The sequence below is a fragment of the Bubalus kerabau genome, chromosome 18 (genome assembly GCF_029407905.1).
Source record: "Bubalus kerabau isolate K-KA32 ecotype Philippines breed swamp buffalo chromosome 18, PCC_UOA_SB_1v2, whole genome shotgun sequence".
NCBI lineage: Eukaryota > Metazoa > Chordata > Mammalia > Artiodactyla > Bovidae > Bubalus > Bubalus kerabau.
The window spans coordinates 64,530,233-64,551,124 of NC_073641.1; the positions used below are offsets into that span (position 1 = coordinate 64,530,233).

Below are 20,892 nucleotides of genomic sequence, written 5' to 3' on the forward strand. Positions count from 1 at the left end.
CAAGTGGGAGATGCATCTGATGCAACATGAGGCCTTCCCAATTCTGAGGCATGTTGGGTACTTAGGGTGTGTATGTGTATACACACACATATTCTTGTTGAATGAATAAGTCAGTGAAACTGATGAATCAACAAATAACCCAACAAATGAAACTGATGAGTCAAGAATAAACCATAGGGTCCCGAACAGTGATTTCCACCCCCGACAGTGACCTGGACTGTGGAGGGAATCTTGGCTTCCTGACTGTTCACCAGCAGGGAGAGAGTGAAGGCTCTGACCAGCGCCCAACGTGCACTCCCCACGATCGCAGGGACCTTGACGCGGTCTGTCCTGCTGCGCTGCATGCTAGCAGGATATTCCCAAGAGCTTGCTCTCAGTGCGTGGGACAGGGTGGGAGCTGCCTGACTGAATGGAAGTTGTCCTAACTCACATGTTGGCTTGTTTCAAGAAGGCAGAATTTGCAGTGCATTTAGTTTTCTGTGTACTTGACTCGGTGCCTCTTTTTCTGTTAATTCTGGAAAAGGCAGGAGGGCGTGGTGCAATCTGAAGAGGGTCCACAGAGGCAGGGTTTTAATCAGGCGGCGGGTGAATCTGCAAATCCGCAGACCACTGAGGACCGCAGCTTATCGCTTATCGTGTGCACCCGGCTGCCTGGGGAGAAAGCCACGGCCGCTATCAGCTCATGGAGTCCCTCCGCGCCGTGAGTTTGGAGGGTGGATTAAGGATGTAATTACTGGGGAATCCAGCAGCAGAGAAATCCAAAAGCTCTCATCATCTCTCCATGTACTTGACTTTAACCTGAGCTGTGACTGGTCCTCCCAGGCCATGTCTTGACTTTTGTGAGAGGCAAAGCTCCCACAGCCAAGATAGACCTGCTGACAGTCTCCAGGGAGAGAGTTAATCCGGGCCTCCTCTTTCTTGGCTGGGGTCTCCCAGAACCAGCCTAGCGAGAGCTGGTCCCACGCAGAGCCAGCCCCCTGCACCTCCCAGGATGGGAGTAGACCCAGATCAGAGGAGGGTTTTGGTGTCTGTATTTGATTTAACATCAGTGTGTACCTCTTTCTAATAGGAATTCTACTAACAGTCATTCTTGTCAGGTTTTTTCCTACTTACACAATCATTTTCCTTTTTATAGCCATAATAGCTGTCTTCTAGAAAATACATACTTTGTACTTTGAACCATGAACCCCCAGCTCATTATAAATCATAACCTTGACCCTGAAGACAGCCAATGAGATCTGATTTCAAGCTGTAGGCCACAAATATATATATAGTTTTAGCACCTGTCTAGTCAGCATTGGAGAAGGAAATGGCAACCCACTCCAGTGTTCTTGCCTGGAGAATCCCAGGGACGGGGGAGCCTGGTGGGCTGCTGTCTATGGGGTTGCACAGAGTCGGACACGACTGATGCGCCTTAGCAGCAGCAGCAGCAGCATTAGCTATTCACTGGTGAAAAGTGTTAGTTGCCCAGTCGTGTCCAACTCTTTGCAGCTCCGTGGACTGCAGCCCACCAGGTTGCTCTGTCCTTGGGATCCTCCAGGCAAGAATACTGGAGTTGGTAGCCATTCCCTTCTCCAGGTGATCTTCCCGACCCAGGGATCGAACCCAGGTCTCCTGCATTGCAGACAGACTCTACCATCTGAGCCACCTGGACTTCCCAATATTGGAATTCAAAAGCATGACACTGAAACAAATGTGTTCAGAATCGAAGATGGGTTCGCTCATTGTAAGTGGTACTTACTGAAATGAGGTAACATTTAGAATATTTAATACATAGAATGATCGCTACACTGGATGTTGGATAGTTACATGAAGTGTTCTCAGGTTAAGCTCAGAGCAAGTCTCTGTTGTAACCAACTGGTTTTGCCAGTGGGGGCAGTATCCTACCGTAAGCACAGTTTATATACATTATTTCACTTGAACAACTATTCTTTAAAAGAGGAATTGTTCCCATTTTGCAGATGGACACAGAGGCTCAAGGAGGCTACTCCTCTGAACTAAGATTTGAACCCAGAGCCCTTTGTCTCCAAAGCCCAGCCCTCAAACGCTCCGTTACACAGCTTTGCTCTCTGCTGCCGAGTCCTCACTGCGCTTGGTAGAGACAGCGGCAGAAGGCGGTGCTTTCCCAAGCCCTGCAGATGCTCGGCTCACCCCAGCACGCTCAGGCGACCAGGCTAGGTTTCCCTCATCGGACGTGGTGACCACTCTGTATCGTGATGAATGCAGCCACACACACACTGGCCTGGAACGGCACCTGTGTATGAAATCCTTAGGATGCAAGCTAAGAATTAGAATCAAGACTGTGTTTATCTTATCCTCTTTGCATCCAGCAAGAGAGAGAGAATAAGGTGAGAGCAGAGGGAAGACGGAGGAAGGAACACTTGTTAGGTCACACGATGAGACGGTCCTATGTGTAAAGACACTGGTGGGAAGCTTAGAGTAGCTTTCTGGAAATACGTGTCTAGAGGGAAGAAGGGGCTTCCGAGGTCCTGGTAAGGCAGCTGCCACCGTGGCTAGAGTGTCTGTCTGACACTTGTTTATACGTAGTCCATCCTCGCCTTACACAGTCAGTACTAGGGGTGGCAGTCTTCTCGAAATAAGCAGGTGGTGAGGTGCTGGCATCTGGATCAACAACCAGTCTGGTATCTGTGGGCAGAGTGTCATCTGGAGGGCAGACTTTTTGTAATTCCAAAGAGCATCTTCTGGCATGGAGACTCATGTCTGGGACAGACTCAGAGGAACAGGCTGGGTTGGGCTCTGTCCCAAAGTCATGGCCCCCTGGGATCAGCAGGCCTGAGTCAGGGAACTAGAGACACGATGGCTGATGCTGAAGCTCGGTCTTCTTGTTGAAACGAAGATGTGAACACAAATTCAGACTTTGTCCCCCAGAGGAGCACCTTTGCTCACGCCCTTAAAAAGACATTACAGGAGACTTCCCTGGTGGTACAACAGTTAAGAATCTGCCTTGCAATGCAGGGGTCGCGTGTTTGATCCCTGGTGGGGGGACCAAGACCCCACATGCCATGGAGCAACTAAGCCCAAGCTCCGCAACTACTGAGCCCACATGCCGCAACTAGAGAGAAGCCTGTGAACCACAACAAAGATCCCACGTGAGCCACAAAGATCCTGAGTGCTGCAGTGAAGACCTGATGCAGTCAATTTGTTTTGCTTTTTTTTTTTAAAAAAAAAAAGATTTTGCAAACTCCAAATGCCAAATCCTGGAAGGAGTTGGATTCCTGATCATTTTCTTTAGATCTAGAATTTCTCCTAAAGCCCTTGAGTCGTACTTGGTTTCCCTGTAGTCAGACCCCCTGAACAATGGCCTCGCCCTTAGGGAGAAGGGGGCACACCCTAGGGTGCCAGTGTCCCCTGCCCACCCTGGACCCCCAGTTTCCTGGGCAAGTTTCCCGGGCTTGGCCTAGCCGGACAAAGCCTGGCTGGCCTGAAAGTCGCAAGCTCGGAGGACCAGCACTGCCATCTTGTGGAGAGTTCTTGAAGCGCCTGACATTAGGCCGAAGGAGGGAGGCAACCTTGACTGCCAAGCTTCGAACAGTGAGAGACAAAGCGGTGCCTGGGTGCAGTCAAGTGCGAGGGCTCCCTCTGGGCACCAGGCATGCTAATTAGGATTTTGGTGTCCAGAAAATTAATAACTTTAATAAGCGAATGCCAAGCCAGAAAGATATTTCAAGAATTAACAGTGGCCAGGAAGGATTTTTGCTTGCCTTCCATTTACTAGGAAATCTATTCAACATCACCCCAGGTGGGATATATTTCTCAGTAAACTCTGAACACAGAGTCACAGACTATAGCCACAGCTTCAGCTACTGGACCACCTCCAGGCCCAGTCCTCCCAGCAAGGAGATAGCTTTTCTCAGGAGTCCGTCACAGGACCTGAGCCCAAACTGGCCCACTTCCATCACTAAGAGATGAGAGGCTTGGACCCCAGGCACTCTGCTGACGACAGCAGATGAAGCCAAGCCCCTTCCTTCTCACTGGGCTGTGGCGTCGTGTCCTTCCTGTTACACACGTGTGTGCACATGCTCACACTCAGATCTCAGCCTAAACTCCACATCTCAAGGTCTGCTCTGGGTTCCTTCTACAAAGTACCCCCACCCCAGCCACCCGCACCCCGCATCCCAGGTGTTAGCCGCTCGTCAGAAAATGAAATTGAGACTCTGATGCAGCTTTCTGGGTCCGAGCATTCATCAGAACCCTGCTGCCTGATTCCCAGGCAGCTTTGACCTTTAGGGAGATTTTAAGAGTACAGTCCCTTTCTGAGCACTCACATGCTTTCTCACCAGGAAGGGCAGGAGCATCACGTGATGATGGCTCCCAGGTCCTCATGCAGCCAACATGACGATGCTCCCACCGCCACTACCGGCGTCCCCACCAGCTTCCTTGCCGGCTTGCTTCCTGTGCTGTGACCACAGCTGCGGGTGGACGAGGAGCTGGTGGGCCAGGTGGAGCTGCCCGCTGCAGGGCAGCCGCCCCACCTTAAGCTCAAGTGGCCTTATCACTGTCCAGGCTTTGTTCCAGTCTTCCGTGGGCTGGGAAACTAACAAGCAGGCCGTTCCGATCGGGTCAAACAGGAATCAGATAGACTGAGGACCCAGAGGGCTTCTTTTCTTCAAGTCCATGGTTTGATGACATCTGTGTATATATCTCAGATCCTCTTTTTGCTTACCTGGAAGCTTCTCTGTCCTGGATCAGCAGGGTTATTCTACACGGTCAGGGGATCTGAAGATGAGACAGAACTGAACCAGCTGTGAATCAGGGGTGGAGACATAGGAGGGCTGGGGATGTCCTCGTCACCCCAGCACCTGCCATTTGCGGAGTACTTGCTGTGTGCCAAGCAGTGTGTGTATGTGTAGCACCTGGTGAGAGAAGGTCCACTGCCACCCATTCTACAGATGAGGAAACTGAGCCTCAGAAGGTCAGACACCAGCCCACCCGCCAATCACTGGCAGAGTTGGGATGGTCTGACATCAGAACCCACACTCAGCTGGCATCCACCTGCCACCGTCCTCTGGGCCTCCTTCTTAGACCGTGTAGACTGCATTTTGACTCAATGGATAGTTTGAAACCAAGCTTTGCTCCTGAAGCTTGGGAGCTGAGACGTGGGCAATGGTGGGGCCCATGAACCAACACAGAGCACAGAGCTGAGGGGTCCAGGCCTGCGTCCTCCAGGCTGTGCTTCCAAGAACCACGAACAAAGTGCAGCCTCTTCAGCCACCGCGCCTTCACCTGTAATGAGGGAAACACCTGCTGAAGAGCATCAGATGCATTAATAACTTATATGGAAGTGGTCCGTGCCCTAGTTAAGTGCTAGAGACATAAATGATGGTTTTCAAGGAAAAAGAATCTGTTACCAAGTCAGAAAGGAAGTGCTGAGGCTGATTTGAATACTTTGTACTGTCTGCCTGGATAGTGGATCCTCTGACTGCATATAGATTACTTACTTTAAAAATCTGTAACTCTAAATCGTGTGTAAAATCCAGAATCTAAAAATAGAGCCTGTTCCATGACCCAGTTCTCAGCCCTGAAATGAGGGCAACAGGCTAACGCTCTGGGTTGCCCTTGTTCCAAGTCTGGCTCAGAGTGCTTATCCACTACGCAGGCATCAGGTGACTTACTGGACCTCTCTGATTTACTGTCCCCTCACCAGTAAAATGGGCTTCCCAGGTGGCTCAGCAGGTAAAGAATCCATCTGCAATGCAGGAGACCCAGGTTTGATCCCTGGATTGGGCAGATCCCTGTGGAAAAGGAAATGGCAACCCACTCCAGGATTGTTGCCTGGGAAATCCCATGGTCAGAGGAGCCTGGAGGGCTACATACAATCCATGGGGTCATAGAGTTGGACACGACTAAGCACCTAACACATATTGACAGGTGAATACTGGAAACCCACATGCATCAAATGTTTGGCAGCTACACAGGCCAAGTGTGAGAGAGCTGCGATATCTGCTGATGTATGGGAGGGTTGCTGCTGCTGCTGCTAAGTCACTTCGGTCATGTCTGACTTTGTGTGACCCCACAGACAGCAGCCCACCAGGCTCCTCTGTTCCTGGGATTCTCCAAGCAAGAATACCAGAGTGGGTTGCCATTTCCTTCTCCAATGCATGCATGCATGCTAAGTCACTTCAGTCGTGTCTGACTCTGTGCAACCCCATGGACAGCAGCCCACCAGGCTCCTCTGTCCACGGGATTCTTCAGGCAAGAATGCTGGAGTGGATTGCCTTTTCCATGGGACAGTTACAGGGGCTCTAAATTCCCGCTAATTCCATCCGGTTTGCGGTTCCTTTAAATTTAAATAAATATGGTTTTCAAAGACTGAAAAGGCCTAAGGATGTGGGGAGGGCAGGAACGATATTTTTCAGTGTCTCTGTTTCGTGAAAGTAATGTTGCTTCTTCAAACCAACATCTGTCAGAATGATTCTCATCAGATTAAATAAATCCTCAAAGCCGCTCTCACAGTTTATAGAATCTTGGAAATGTAGGTTATGCTTCACGTGGAACCCTAATGGAATTTAAACAAGTGTGTTTTTGCAAGCACAGCTTGGAGAGCACACACTTTACTGGGGTTTGTGAATTTAAGCTACCATGTCTCAAGTTTAGAGAGGGCTTTTACTACAGGAAGGTAATAGACACTCCCTGACCAGTTTGAGATGCTATTAATTGAAGACGGAAAAGACCAAGTCTGATGAAAACCAGCACTGCACACACACTCTGCCAAACAGACGTGTGAAAACAGAGATCGCTCTTAGATAAGACACGAGGGGCTAGCCTTTGGTCGGTCACCTCTGCACAGGCAGTTGCCATGTGTCCTTATGGTTGGTTATGGCCTTTTCAGTGTTTTAGAGGAGAGAGGACTTTGTTGGGGGCAGTGGATTTTATGCTATAAAGATCTTGAATGATCAATACAAATGTTTATTATTCCCTGCCATAAGAAAGCTTATTCTTAAAATTAGTTGCTAAATCTAAGCACAATGAAATACCACTTCACACCCACTGGGCTGGCTTCTATCAAAAAATAAATAACAGAAAATAATTAGTGGTGAGGGGACTTCCCTGGTGGTCCAGTGGCTAAGGCTCTGAGCTCCCAAAGCAGGGAACCCAGGTTTGATCCCTGGTCAGAGATCTAACCAGTCAATCCTAAAGAAAGTCAACCCTGAATATTCATTGGGAGGACTGGTGCTGAAGCTGAAGCTCCAATGCTTTGGCCACTGATGGGAAGAACTGACTCATTAGTAAAGACCCTGATGCTGGGAAAGATTGAAGGCAGGAGGAGAAGGGGACGACAGAGGATGAGATGGTTGGATGGCATCACCAACTCTATGGATATGAGTTTGAGCAAGCTCCAGGAGATAGGAAAAAACAGTGACGCCTGGAGTGCTGCAGTCAGGGGATTGCAAAGCATCAGACACGACTTAGCGACTGACCAACAACAGGGAACTAGATCCCAAGTGCTGCAACTGAAAGCTCCTGCATGCCACAGAGAAGATGGAGGGTCCCAAGTGCTGCAGCTAAGACCCACCCTCACCAAATGAATAAATTAAATAAATAAATGTATAGTTTTTTTTAAAGTGGTGAGTGTGTGGAGAAATTGAGCCCGTATGCATTGCTGGTGTGAATCTAAGATGTGGAAACACTATGGAAAGCCATTCGGTGCTTCCTCTAAAATATTAGAATCCGGAGCATGGTTCTCAAGCTTCCAATGGGAAACCCTTGGCCATGAAATCCCTGGAGGCGGAGCTGGTGGGTGATTTGGAGCAGTCGAGGCATGGTGTTCTTGGATTCCAGACAAATCCAAACATAACGACATAAGAGACTTACACTTGGGCCAAACTTACTCATCCCTGGCTCGCTGTTGATCCTGTAGCCAAGCCATATTTGTAAAAAAAAATAACCAACCCAGTTAACCACACAACAAAAGCTAAATAAAACAAAGCCAGCATCATGTGGGGAACATTTCTGTGCTGCTTAGTAAGACTTGAAGTCCTTAGTCTCATGGAGTAGCAGATATTACATGGGGGAATTTCAAGTTTTTTTGCTAAACTCTTTGGTATTAAAAGACACTTGCTCCTTGGAAGAAAAGCTATGACCAATCTAGACAGCATATTAAAAAGCAGAGGGATTACTTTGCCAACAAAGGTCTGTCTATTCAAAGCTATACAGTAGTCATGTATAGATGTGAGAGTTGAACTATAAAGAAAGCTGAGTGCTGAAGAATTGATGCTTTTGAACTGTGGTGTTGGAGAAGACTCTTGAGAGTCCCTTGGTCAGCAAGGAGATCCAACCAGTGCATCCTAAAGGAAATCAGTCCTGAATATTCATTGGAAGGACTGATGCTGAAGCTGAAGCTCCAATACTTTGGCCACCTGATGTGAAGATCTGACTCATTTGAAAAGACCCTGATGCTGGGAAAGACTGAAGGTGGGAGGAGAAGGGGACGACAGAGGATGAAATGGCTGGATGGCATCACCAACTTGATGGACATGAGTTTGAGTAAACTCTGGGAGGTGGTGATGGACAGGGAGGCCTGGCGTGCTGCAGTCCATGGGGTTGCAGAGTCGGACACGATTGAGTGACTGAAATGAACTTCCAATGTAAACAGCAAACTTTCTGAATGCTGGGACTTTTGCCTGCAGCAAAAGAGAGCTAAAACAAGTGATTTCCTTCCAGGGTGGAGCAGCAGAGCTGCTGGGAGGTGGGCTGGGCAGCTCAGGGGTGACGATTCCACTCTGTCTGCCCACAGGACCAGCCTTAAGCCAAGCCACCCGCTTCCCAGAGCTGCCCTCACCCCACTGTCCACCCTGACTGGCCGGCCTTGGATTCACCTAATGGCTTCTGGGTCCCCTTATCTCTCATTGAGACATTTCAGAAGCGTGCACACCTGTGTACTACCTGGAACTGTGTTGTGATGCTTCTAAACTATGACACGTGCGGTTATTTTTATAAAGGCATATGTGTGAGTGCTAAGTAACCTCAGTCGTGTCTGACTCTTGCAACCCCATGGACAGTAGCCTGCCAGGCTCCTCTGTCCGTGGGATTCTCCAGGTGAGAATACTGGAGTGGGTTGCCATGCCTTCCTCCAGGGGATCTTTCTGACCCAGGGATTGAACCCATAGAAGAGTTTATAATATCATAGAAGTATGCTCACCAGATACTAAGTGCAGAATGCAGACTACAAAACAAAGTGACTCTTTTGGTAAGAAGACAATTTAATAAGGAAACGAGTGCATCTCTCTGTCCACAAAAAGGAAGGCTAGAAGGACGTCCTGCACGTCAACAGTAGTTCTCTCCAGGTAGCAGAACTACAAGTCATTTTAACGTGCTTGGCTTGTTGCTTTTGAACAATGAACATGTAGTGCTTTCATCCTAAATCCTGTTCCCTCAGTATTGGTGACAGGGTGGGTCAGTCAGTATGATGAAAGAGATTAAGAAATAGCAAGAGCTTCACAAGGACCTTACTTTTTCTTTTCTTTTCTTTTTTGTTCTTTGGCTACACCATGGAACATGCAGGATCTTAGTTCCCTAAGACAGTGAAGTGAAAGTGTTAGTCTCTAAGTCTTGTCTGACTCTTTTGTGACCCCCATGGGCTGTAGCCTGCCAGGCTCCTCTGTCCATGGGGTTTCTCAGGCAACAGTACTGGAGGGTTTGCCATGCCCTCTTTTGGGGATCTTCCTGACTCAGGGATCGATCCCAAGTCTCCTGCATTGTGGGCAGATTCTTGACCATCTGAGCCACCAGCGAAGCCCCTCAGTTCCCTAACAAGGGATCAAACCCGTGCCACCTGCAGCGGAAGCATGGACCTTACGTTTTTAATACTTGGATTCCCAGAAAGGCCAAGAGCTTTGCATTGATCGGCTCTGAGAATCTCACCCGTTAGAAGTTTCTGGAAGCCGAGGACTCTGGCAAGGGCAGTGCCTCGCAGCCCAGAGGACAGGAGGCTCCTTGCCTGGAGTCTCCTGTTCTCCTGTGACCCTGCCCCTTCCCTGCTCCAGGGATCACCCCAAGTCCACAGTCTGTTGAGACCAAAACCACTGGGCTTCCCCACAGTTAGCTGAAGGATTGACCAAAAACAAAAAGAGTACTTTTCAGCGACATGTCCTCTGTCTGCTACAGCATTCTCCCTCTCCGCCTGAGCTCAGCCTCAGGAGGAAGGGGACCCCCCGGATGTCCGGAGCATGGCGGCCATCGGGTCCATGTGATGAAATAACGGCAAGAGGCGTGCTCCCGCCTCCCTCCAGGGGCTCCTTATTTGTCATGTGGTCACAAAGTCAGTCTCCCCATTCGCATCACCTGCTGTTCCTCTCTGTGAGTCATGGTGGTCCATGTCTTTTCCTTCTTGTCTTCCAGTCCACCCAAGCCGACCGTGTTTATCTCCGGAGTCATCGCCCGGGTAAGAGCCCTTTCATCATTTTGGGGTCTCAGCACATGATCTCCTGATCCCTCCTGTCCTTACTCCACCCCACTCATCCACCCGGGAGCCAGGGGGTGGGGAGGCTCTTAATTTCCCCCCTGTCCATGGAACGTGCTTCTGTGGTCGGGGACAGACCGGGTGGTGGCCAGGAAGAGCCCAGAGTGCCTGCCTGTCTCTCCTCCATCCTCTTCTGTCTTCTTCCTCTTTAGACTTGACCAGGTCAGCAGCCTGTCCACAGGCCAAAGGGTTTCTGGGGGATCTGTGAGCTGACAATGTTTTTACATTTTTAATGGTTGAAGAAATTTGAAATAAGAATTACATGGCAATACCTGTGAAGTGTTAGTCGCTGAGTCGGGTTCAACTCTTTTGTGAGCCCATGGACTATAGCCCACCAGGCTCCTCTGTCCATGGGATTCAAAATGACCACAAGAACTGTTCTAGCAGAAGAAAGCCACCCAACACCCAAGCTTAGTTCTGAGTGAGTCATGTGGTACCTGACCCCTGGTGTGGGGACAGAGATGGCGAGCTTTCTCACCTTCTAGAAAGTACATGGGTCTTTGTGCCCCTTTAAGCTCCCCAAAAAGCCTCAGGACCTCCCCACAGTCCTAGGAGATGAGTTTCCACCTTCCAACAGGTTGTCCACTCCACCACCCACCCACTCGCACAGGGAAGCCAGAGAATGCTGGGTTTGGTTCTTGCTCATGAACTTACTCAGGCTTCCCTGGTGGCTCAGACAGTAAAGAATCCACCTGCAATGCAGGAGACACATGTTTGATCCCTGGGTCAGGAAGATCCCCTGGAGGAAGGAAATGGCCCCCCCACCCCCAGTATTCTTGCCTGGGAAATCGCATGGACAGAAGAGCCTGGTAGGCTACAGTCCATGGCGTCACAGAGAGTCAGACATGACTGAGCGACTGAGCAGACAGGCATGCATGAACTCAACTAACTGTCCACGGTTGTTGAGACAGTGCTTTGAGCCAGTGCTTTCCATGTCTTCCCACAGGGTGACAAGGACTTCCCCCCAGCAGCCGCCCAGGTGGCCCACCAGAAGCCCCATGCCTCCATAGACAGGCACCCCTCCCCGAGGACCCAGCACATCCAGCAACCTCGCAAGTGACCGGCGAGGACCCAGCGCCCTCACCGGCCACACCTCGGTTCCCCGACACTTGGTATTTCGCTGGCAAAGAGAACTGGCATCTTCCTCAAAACACTGCCCCATCGGGAAATCTAAGACAAAGCAAAGCGCCCATTCTTTAGCCTTCAATTTCCAGCTCTAAAACTAGAATCAGACCCCCAAACCTCACTGCCAGGGAGTCCTGGCTGATGTCGTTCGAGGACCATAACACCTCTCTCTGTGCCCTGAGCAGGACTTACCAAGACCTGAGTGATGTGACATTGTTCCCAGTTTAGCTTCAGTTCTGGTTCATCAGTTCCCCTGCCAGTGGTCTTAAAAATTAGCAGGCACAAATCTGGGAGGATTAGATTAAGGTCAGGGGAAAGCTCAATCATTGCATGCTTTTTAGTAATAGGACAATCAAATTTTAACACCTAGAGGGAAGAGAAAGAGATGAAGGCGTTAATTTCAGAAAACCTGAGTAGGGAGGATATGCAGTAGACAACAGCATCGCTGAATTTCCCTCCCTTCTGTGAGGAGGGATCCGAGCACAGGGCAACACCAAGCTCTCCCAGAAAAGCCAGAGAAGAGCCTACCACTTTGAAGAGGCTCTTTTATTCCAAGAGTCACCTGGCTGAAAAATATTGCCCAAACACAATACTTCCAGAATGAGATTTCTCTGTGGGTCCCAAGTCCTGCACGTCCCCACCATCCACACAGGCTCGCCAGGAAATCAAGGCGAACCTTCATTTTTTTCAGCGATCATCTCGAGAACTGCTTTGGAGTTCTCGGAGTGATCCCTGACCAGGTGGAGGAATAGACACATGGCTAATCCTGGAACACTAGAGCAAAAGCATTGACCACAGGGAAAGATGGGAGGGATGGAAACCTGCCTTTGCTCCCCGAGGGAAAAGTAGAAGCATCACCCACCACTGGAGCTGGAAAAGCCTGTTTGTCAGTCAGTCAGAGCGTCAGAACAACCTCTGCCCCAGGGCACTGTTCACTTGGGCATCTCAGATTACCCTCCGCTTTCTGCCTGGGTTTCCTGCCCAGAGCTGCCCTACACTGCTTACTGCCTCACAGCAACCGGGCGCCCTGCTTTTCTGAAAAGCAGTTGTTTGACTCTCCCGGAGCAAATGCTTTGGGAGCTGGTGTGGCCTGACCATCCCACTTGCCAGTGTGGTATTTGCAGCAGGTCCGCAATGGGGGCAGCAGGCCCCCCACAGCCTTTCTGACACTCTTTCCAACTCCATGTCCACGATTGGTAAAGGTGATGCAGACCTAGCTTTTGCCCCTCTCTAAGGGAAAAGCCAGCCCCGCTTCACATCCTAAAGGCGACTTGGTTTCCCCTCTCACTGACTTCTAGAGCTGGGGTCTCACCCTCAAGGCAGTGCGTAGTCACATCTCATATTTCTTAATCGCTGAGATGTTCCTATAAACAGAGGCTGGCTTTTGGAGATGCCACCTGGGTGTGTAGCCTCCTCCTGGCGACCTCCCGGAGCCGGCATCTCTGACGGACCCTGAGAGCAGGCAGCGCTGGGCCAGTCTGTGGACCGCTGCACACGTGCTGCAGAGATGAAGGCACATCCTTGGTACCTTGTAGTGCTGCGGCCAGGAGCGCCGTGCTGTGCATTTTTCTCGTCCTTTTAGCTACATCTGGTGTGTATCTGTGGGCTCCTGATCACTGAAAGCAAATTGTTCCCCTGAATGAATTTATCAATGGTTAACTTCAAGAATAATCATTCTAATAAAGCTCCTGCGTGGTTTGTTTTCTCTTATATCTCAGAGATTGTTCTTTCTCATCTCGCTAGGGTTACCAGATGGTTTCAAAAAAAATACGAACATGCAAAAATAAGGAGTATGTTCACAAATTGTTTCCCAGACACAAAGCCAAACTATTGGACACCTGGCACCTCGAGTCTAATCGCCTCCTTTGAAATGTCATCAAGTAGAAAAGCTTTAATACAGTGGATTAAAATGCACTCCTTGGGCCGAGCAGCTGGCCCTGTGCTCAGAAGGTCCTTTGGGAACAGACTTGGGAAGAATGATTAGTAGTAAGCCCAGGGGTGGCTGTGAGCAGTGTTTGACAAATAAGACATTCACCTAATTTATCCAAAGATCCCCTGGAACCCTTATGAGCAGGATGAGAAAATAATCCTAATTATTAGCTTTGAGATCCAGAGTCAGACAACAGATGTGAGCTGGGAGGGACCCTGACCTGTTTTCACCCTAGAAGGACAGGACAGCTTGGCGGCCCTGAGCCAGGGGAGGGCACGTAAGGCCAGAGTCTGTGTCCCCAACCCTGGCCTCCCCCGGCCCCTGGTGTCACCTCTGGATGCTGCTGTTTGCATTCATGCTTCCACCCCCCTTTCTAAGTTGAGGACAGAATGAGGGTCTTGTGCATTTAGTGGGAGAGTTGTTCTAGGTACATAACATTGACTTACCAGACCATGTAGCCTTCTGAGAAATGTTTGTGTAGACATTTGTTGGGAGGAGGTTACCAAACACTTCCTATGACTCATTAGGGCCCAGACCCTCCACTTAGAGAATGCAGCCTACCTTCTTCCAAAGTCTGTATTATCTTTCAGAATGATCTATGTCTAAGCAGACCTGAGAATGACAAGAGCCGCAGGTCTTCCACCATTTATTACACTCATGATTATATCTAGTTACTATATGACTGTGAAGGGCTTCCCTGGTGGCTCAGAGAGTAAAGAATCTGCCTGCAATGCAGGAGGTGCAGGAGACCCAGGTTCGATCCCTGGGTTGGGTAGATCCCCTGGAGGAGGGTTAGGCAACCCCCTCCAGTATTCTTGGGCTTCCCTGGTGGCTCAGATGGTAAAGAATCTGCCTGCAATGCAGGAGCTGCAGGAGACCCAGGTTCGATCCCTGAGTCAGGAAGATCCCCTGGAGGAGGGCATGGCCACCCACTCCAGTATTATTGCCTGGAGTATCCCATGGACAGAGGAGCCTGGCTGGCTACAGTTCATGCGGTCACAAAGAGTCAGACATGGCTGAGTGACTAACACACACAAATAGAAATACCAAGCACACAACAAACGGGGCAGAATTGCCCCCCAGGGCACATTGTCACAAACATCATCGTCACCTGCATTTGTTAGTTGCCACCATGACGAAGTACCCCAGACTGGAAACAGTGGAAATGCGTGAGCTCCTGGTCCTGGAGCCTAGAGGTTTGCAGTCAAGGTGTGGGCAGGGCCGCCTCCCCAGAAGCTGCAGGTGACTATCATCCTCGGCCTCGGCCACTTCCGGCGGCTGCTGGCAATGTCTAGTGATCACTGACTTGTTGCAACAGAAACCCAGTCTCTGCTTCTGTTGTCACTGGACCAGAGCCACCCCCATCCAGTGTGAAAAGTGGAAGCATTAGTCATTTAGTTGTGTCCTACTCTGCCACTCCATGGACTGTAGCCCACCAGGCTCCTCTGTCCATGGGGTTCTCCAGGCAAGAATACTGGGGTGGGTTGCCATGCCCTCCTCCAGGGGATCTTCCTGATCCAGGGGTTGGACCCAGGTCTCCTGCATTGCAGGCAGATTCCTTACCATCTGAGCCACTAGGGAAGCCCACCTAGATGACCTCACCTCAACAAATCAGATCTGCAAGAAGCCTAATTCCAAATAAGGTCATGTTCATGGACCCTGGGAATCGACCTGAACTATCCATCTTCTCGGGGGGACACTATTCAATTCAGGACCTCAACCACATGATGAAAAGCCAGAAACTCTGCTCCCAGCTCACACTGTTGGAATAGCTGTTCATTTGGTCAATTGGTTTCCTGAGCTTTACTATGAGAAAGTTTTGCCCACCACATATTTTGGACACAGAGCGGCCAAAGCCTGTGTGCGGGGGGACAGGGAAGAGAGCAAGGCAGAAGTGCCAAGGGATGAGTGACCCAGGCCGTGGGGGGGCCGTCCACCCCCAGTTCTAGTAGCTCCTGAGATCGCAGCTCTCTGCTGCATGCATCCTCAGGTCAGAGTCACTAAGTCCCAATAGCACATATCGTATCTTCTGTAAGAGTGCTCTACGGGTGGTAGTCAGCCCATTTCACAGATGGGAAGACTGAGACTGAAGCTTAGTGCCCAGGGTCAAAAGCCACTGTTAGCCAACACTGGTCCAGGAAAGATACACAAATGGCCAATAGGCACCCAAGAAATGCTCCAGATCATCAGTCACCAGAGAAATGCAAATCGAGACAGTGAGATACCTGTTCACACCCACGGGGATGGCAGGGATCAAAAGTCCAAATAATAAGCCTTGAAGACGTGGGGAAATCAGACCCGTGTGCAGTGACTCATACAGAGAATGAAAAACGGTGCGGCCACTTAGGAAAACAGGCTGGCAGTTCCTCAAACAATTAAACAGAGTTACTGTGTGACCCAGCATGTCTATTATTTCTGTATATACCCCAAATAAATGAAAACACATGTCTGCACAAGAATTTGTACACAGATGTTTAGGGTAGCATTATATATAACAGCCAAAAGGTAAAAACAACCCAAATAGGTCCATCAACTGAAAACTGAATACATAAAATGTTATATACACACATACACATACACACAAATGGAATATTACTCCATTGTAAATATTGTTCCATTATTTGGCCATGCAAACGAATGCAGTACTGATCTATGGGACAATATGAGTGAACCTTGAGAATATTATGCTCAGTGAAAGAAGCCAGTCACAAAAGACCATGTATCATAGGATTCCATTTGCATGAAATGTCCAGAATCAGGAGATATCTAGAGACAGTGGCTGCGCAGGGCTGGGGGTTGGGGGGCAGGCAGGATACAAGGGGTGAGAGCTTAAGGAAACAGGGCTTCTCTTTGAGGTGATGGAAATGTTCTGAAATCAACTGAGGATGGACCTAGAGGCTGTCACACACAGCGAGGTAAGTCAGAAAAACAAATAGTGCACATTAATGCATGTATGTGGGATCTAGAAAAATGGTATGAAAGTGAAGTCGCTCAGTCGTGTCCTATTCTTTGCAACCCTGTGGACGGTAGCCTACCAGGCTCCTCCGTCCATGGGATTTTCCAGGCAAGAGTACTGGAATGGGTTACCATTTCCTTTTCCAGGGGATCTTCCCAACCCAGGGATCGAACCTGGGTCTCGCTTTGTAGGCAGACGCTTTACTGTCTGAGCCACCAGGGAAGAAAAAGGGTATAAATGATCTTATTTGCAAAACAGAAATATATAGACAGACAAATATATGGCCACCAAGGAGGGGAAAGGAGTTGGGGTGGGAGTAATTGGGAGGCTGGCATTGACATGTATGCACTACTGATGCTGTGTAGAAAACAGGTTTCTAATGAGAACTTCATTGTAAGGCACCTCCTCAGTGCTCTGTGTGCATTAGTCGCTCAGTCGTGTCCAACTCTTTACGACCCTGTGGACTGCAGCCCTTTGGTCTCCTCTGTCCACTCAGTGCTCTGCGGTGACCTAAATGGGAAGAAAATCCAAGAAAGGGGATATGTGTACAGGTGCGGCTGATTCACTTTGCTGTACAGTAGAAACTAGCACAACATTGTAAAGCAACTCTACTCCAGAAAAAATTAATTTAAAAAATAAAATCAACTGAGAGGATGCTTGCATGTGTCTGTGACTACGATAGACCCATGGACTCTTACACTCCTTTCAGGATCCTTAAGGAAGGTACCAGTCAGAGCAGACATACCAGTAATTGTAAGGTGATGAATAGGGGGATTCCCTGGTGCCTCAGCTGGTAAGGAATCTGCCTGCAATGCCTGAGACCTGGGTTTGATCCCTGGGTTGGGAAGATCCCCTAGAGAAGGGAAAGGCTACCCACTCCTGTATTCTGGACTGGAGAGTTCCCAAGAGTCAGACACAACTGAACGACTTTCACTTTCAATGGGGGGGCTTGAGGAAAGGGTTAGGGTGGTGGGCTTTGCATTGGTGCAGGCTCACACCTGCCTGGTTCCAACCTGGCCCCTGTTGGGGTGAGAAGTTTCTCAATCAGCATCTCTGGATCTCAGCCCTTCACCTGTCTAATTGGGCCACTGTGTACGCAGAGTTTGGTAAAAGATGAAAAGAAAATTGCGGGCATTAACCCCCTGGTTAATAGGGAAACCAGTTTCGGTAGGACAGGGTTTCCAACATGAACAGCATGCTGGAACTGTGCAATGCTGAGATTGTGGGTTAGCAGGGAGAGAAGATTCCAGAAGGAGATGGTTGGCTCAGTGCCACTGTAGACGCTGTGCAGGAGCAGCAGCAAGGAAACAGAGAAGACAGGAGGCATAGTGAGTGACCTGTGGAGCAGGGATGGGCACCCTGGGACCAAAGGACCCCCTGGGGATCCCGTGTGACCCTGAGATCAACCAAGCTGACTTCTGCCCCGGCTCCTGCATGCTGTGCCCTGGTCTCTGTTGGGGCTCATGTCACCCCAGTACAAACTCAGCCCTTGAATGGTTTCAGCAAGAAATGCGATTGTAACTTACAGGTGTTACTGGAGGGAGTCCAGCCCTGGGAGGTACCGGAGGGGAACATGCCATCTTCCAGTGCCTCCAGCTTGCCCAGCTGCCACCGCTGGAGCCTGAGACCCACCTGGGGCACCAAGAAACAGACACCCTCACGCCAAGTCCTCGCTGGCCCTCTGCTGCCTGGCCTGACCTGGGAAGACCAGTTCACTTTTTGGCACGTGCCCTCCTAAAGGAATGAGAAGCCCTGGGACAGTTCCTGTCTGGGGCCAGAGAAAAGAACCTGGGCTGCTTCTCAGGTCCATGTCTGTGGCATCGATGCCTGTCTGCTTCAGAGGACACTCAGCTGCATCCTCAAACCAGGGTCAGAGTCAGCCCCCCGATGCAGTCCCAGGGAGGTGCGCCCTCAGAGTCCATGTCCCTCCTCCCCCAGCTGGGCAGCTGGGTTTTCTTCTCTGGGTTCAGCTTCATCACCAGCAAGAGGAAGCCTCCAGAACCTCCCCGATGGGGCTGTGTAAGCACACCATCTATGTTCATTTATCATCATTATTGTGGTGGTTGTTAATTGATGATGCAAGACCAGAGACATCGTGAGAGTCTGCCCAATTAAAGCCAATGCCAGGAGGGAGCTGAAGAGCAGGTGCAAAGGCAACCAGGCTCTGAGCTGAGCATTTTGAACCTGCTCAGAGGTTACACTGCCGAATGCCGACTCAAGTGTGCACCAGTGCACACCAACCTGGAACGATCCTGCTCCCAGACCCAGTCCTGGCTCTCCCACAAGCCGGCAGCCCACGTGTGCTCAGGAGCAAGGCTGCAGGTATGACAGCCCATGTGGCAGGGAGGGACTACCTAACCCCAGCAGGCACCAGGCTCAGGCACCCTGAGAAAGGGCAGGACTCAAGGGAGAGCCTGCAGGGTGGGAGATACCACAAGACCCAAAGTGTTTTTAATTAATGAATTCTTTTTTAAACATCTGCCTCCTACCTCAGCAGCCTGTGGGGTTCTTCTGCAACCCTGCAGCTTTTTCTAACTTCGCAGCTGCTGTGCTGGTTAAATGCTTCCTTCTACAAACCCCAAAGTAAACTTTTCTCCCCCAAGAGTTGGCATCCTGCTGCCTCTGCAGTGTAAAAATGAAAACAAAACAAACAAAAAAAATTAAAAAACCAGGCATTTCATAACCCTCCCAGGAGACATCTATAGCCATATGCTCCTGAAGAAAAGAGAGGGAGTGAGTGGGTGGTGGCGGTCAACCAGGAAGTTTTGTGTACTTGAAATATCCTCAATTGTTGTATTAGCTGAGGTTCTCCAGGGAAACAGAGCCAGCAGATAGGTGACAGATAGACAGATGATCAATAGACAATAGACAGGAAGAACAGATATAAACAAACATATAGATGGTACATGGATAGATAGAATAGATATAAAGAAATAGGTACATGATAGATTGATAAATAGAATAGATACGAATAAATATGTAGATGATGGAGGATAGATAGAATAGACATAAAGAAATAGATGATAGATGGATCCGTTCAGTTTAGTCGCTCAGTCGTATCCGACTCTTTGCAACCCCATGGACTGCAACATGACAGATGGATAGAAAAAGAGATTTAAGGAATTGGCTCGTGTGACTATGGAGGCCCGTGCTCACTGAGTGCTCACTTGCTCAGTCATCTCCAACTCTGCAACCTGGTGGACTGTAGGCCATCAGGCTCCTCTGTCCGTGGGATTCTCTAGGCAAGAATACTGGAGGGGGTTGCCATTTCCTTCTCCGGGAGATCTTCTCAACCCAGGGATTGAATGCCTATCTCCTGAATTGTCAGATGAATTCTTTACCACTGAGCCACCTGGGAAGTCCCGTGTGGAGGTTTATGAGTCCAAAATCTTCAGGGTGGGCCAGCAGGCTGGAGACCCAGAGAAGAGCAAACATAATTCAAGTCCAAAAGCATTCTGCTGGGAGAATTCTCTCTTCTCTGGGAAGGACAATCTTGAGCTCTATTCAAGCCCACACACATTATGAAAGGTAACCTGCTTCACTCAGGAGTCCACTGGTTTAAATGTGAATTTCAACCAAAACTACCCTCATAGAAACATCCAGCATAATATCTGACCAAATATTTAGGCATTGTGGCCCAGTCAAGTTGACACATAAAATAGACCATCACAAGAGTTCATGGTAGTTCATTTTTCTTGGAATTCTTGGACCATCATGGATCTGTTTTTACTTTGACCATGTGGCATCCTCACAACCTTCTAACATTGAACTTGCTCTTCCGAACAGACATTCTAAAATTCAATTAAGGGCATGCACGACAAGAGAAAATAATTTTTCCCTCATCTTCCCACTTAATCTTAAATATTATTACAAATCCAACTGCCATGCTTTAAAAAAAAATCCAATTTGTTAACTGGAAAAGAACCCACATGATCTGATATAATGACCCGTTATAGCCTGGAGAAGATTTAGGACTCTATCCAGAAGCCCCGAGCGAGCTTTTTGATTACATTTCAGCGTTGTCATTCTGTGCTGGCAAGGGTCACCTAAAAGACAGTTCCACATTTTGTAGCACAAGGGCTCAGCTTCTGTGCAAATTAAACAGAAACCTTCTTGGGTCTTTCTTTGAACAGAGATGTATTGAAGCCTTTAGAGTATTAGTAAGGATCTTCATTATCTCAAGGGCAGTGGATTTCACGGAGGGAGTGGGCGGTGTCAGCCCCAGAGAACACTGGGTAGTGTCTGAGGACATATTCGGTTGTCACAACAGGGGGACTGGAGAGGAAGCGGGGATGCTGGCAGCTGAATCTTGTAGGTAGAGGCCAGGGATGCTCATAAAAGTCCTTCGATATTCAGGACAGCCCCTGAAACAAAGTATCCAGACCAAAAACATCAGCAATA

The 20,892-nt window shown here is 49.3% G+C and overlaps 1 protein-coding gene across 1 annotated transcript in view; it reads left to right on the forward strand.

Annotated features, from left to right (window-relative positions):
* DAP (death associated protein) overlaps positions 1-13,315 on the forward strand; it is a 67,054-nt gene extending 53,739 nt beyond the window's left edge. Inside the window, exons 3-4 of the mRNA XM_055554632.1 lie at positions 10,360-10,402; positions 11,427-13,315. Of these exons, the coding sequence (XP_055410607.1) occupies positions 10,360-10,402; positions 11,427-11,540 (157 nt within the window). The 3' untranslated portion in view covers positions 11,541-13,315. The remainder of the gene's footprint in view (positions 1-10,359; positions 10,403-11,426) is intronic.
* Positions 13,316-20,892: the final 7,577 nt, after the last annotated feature.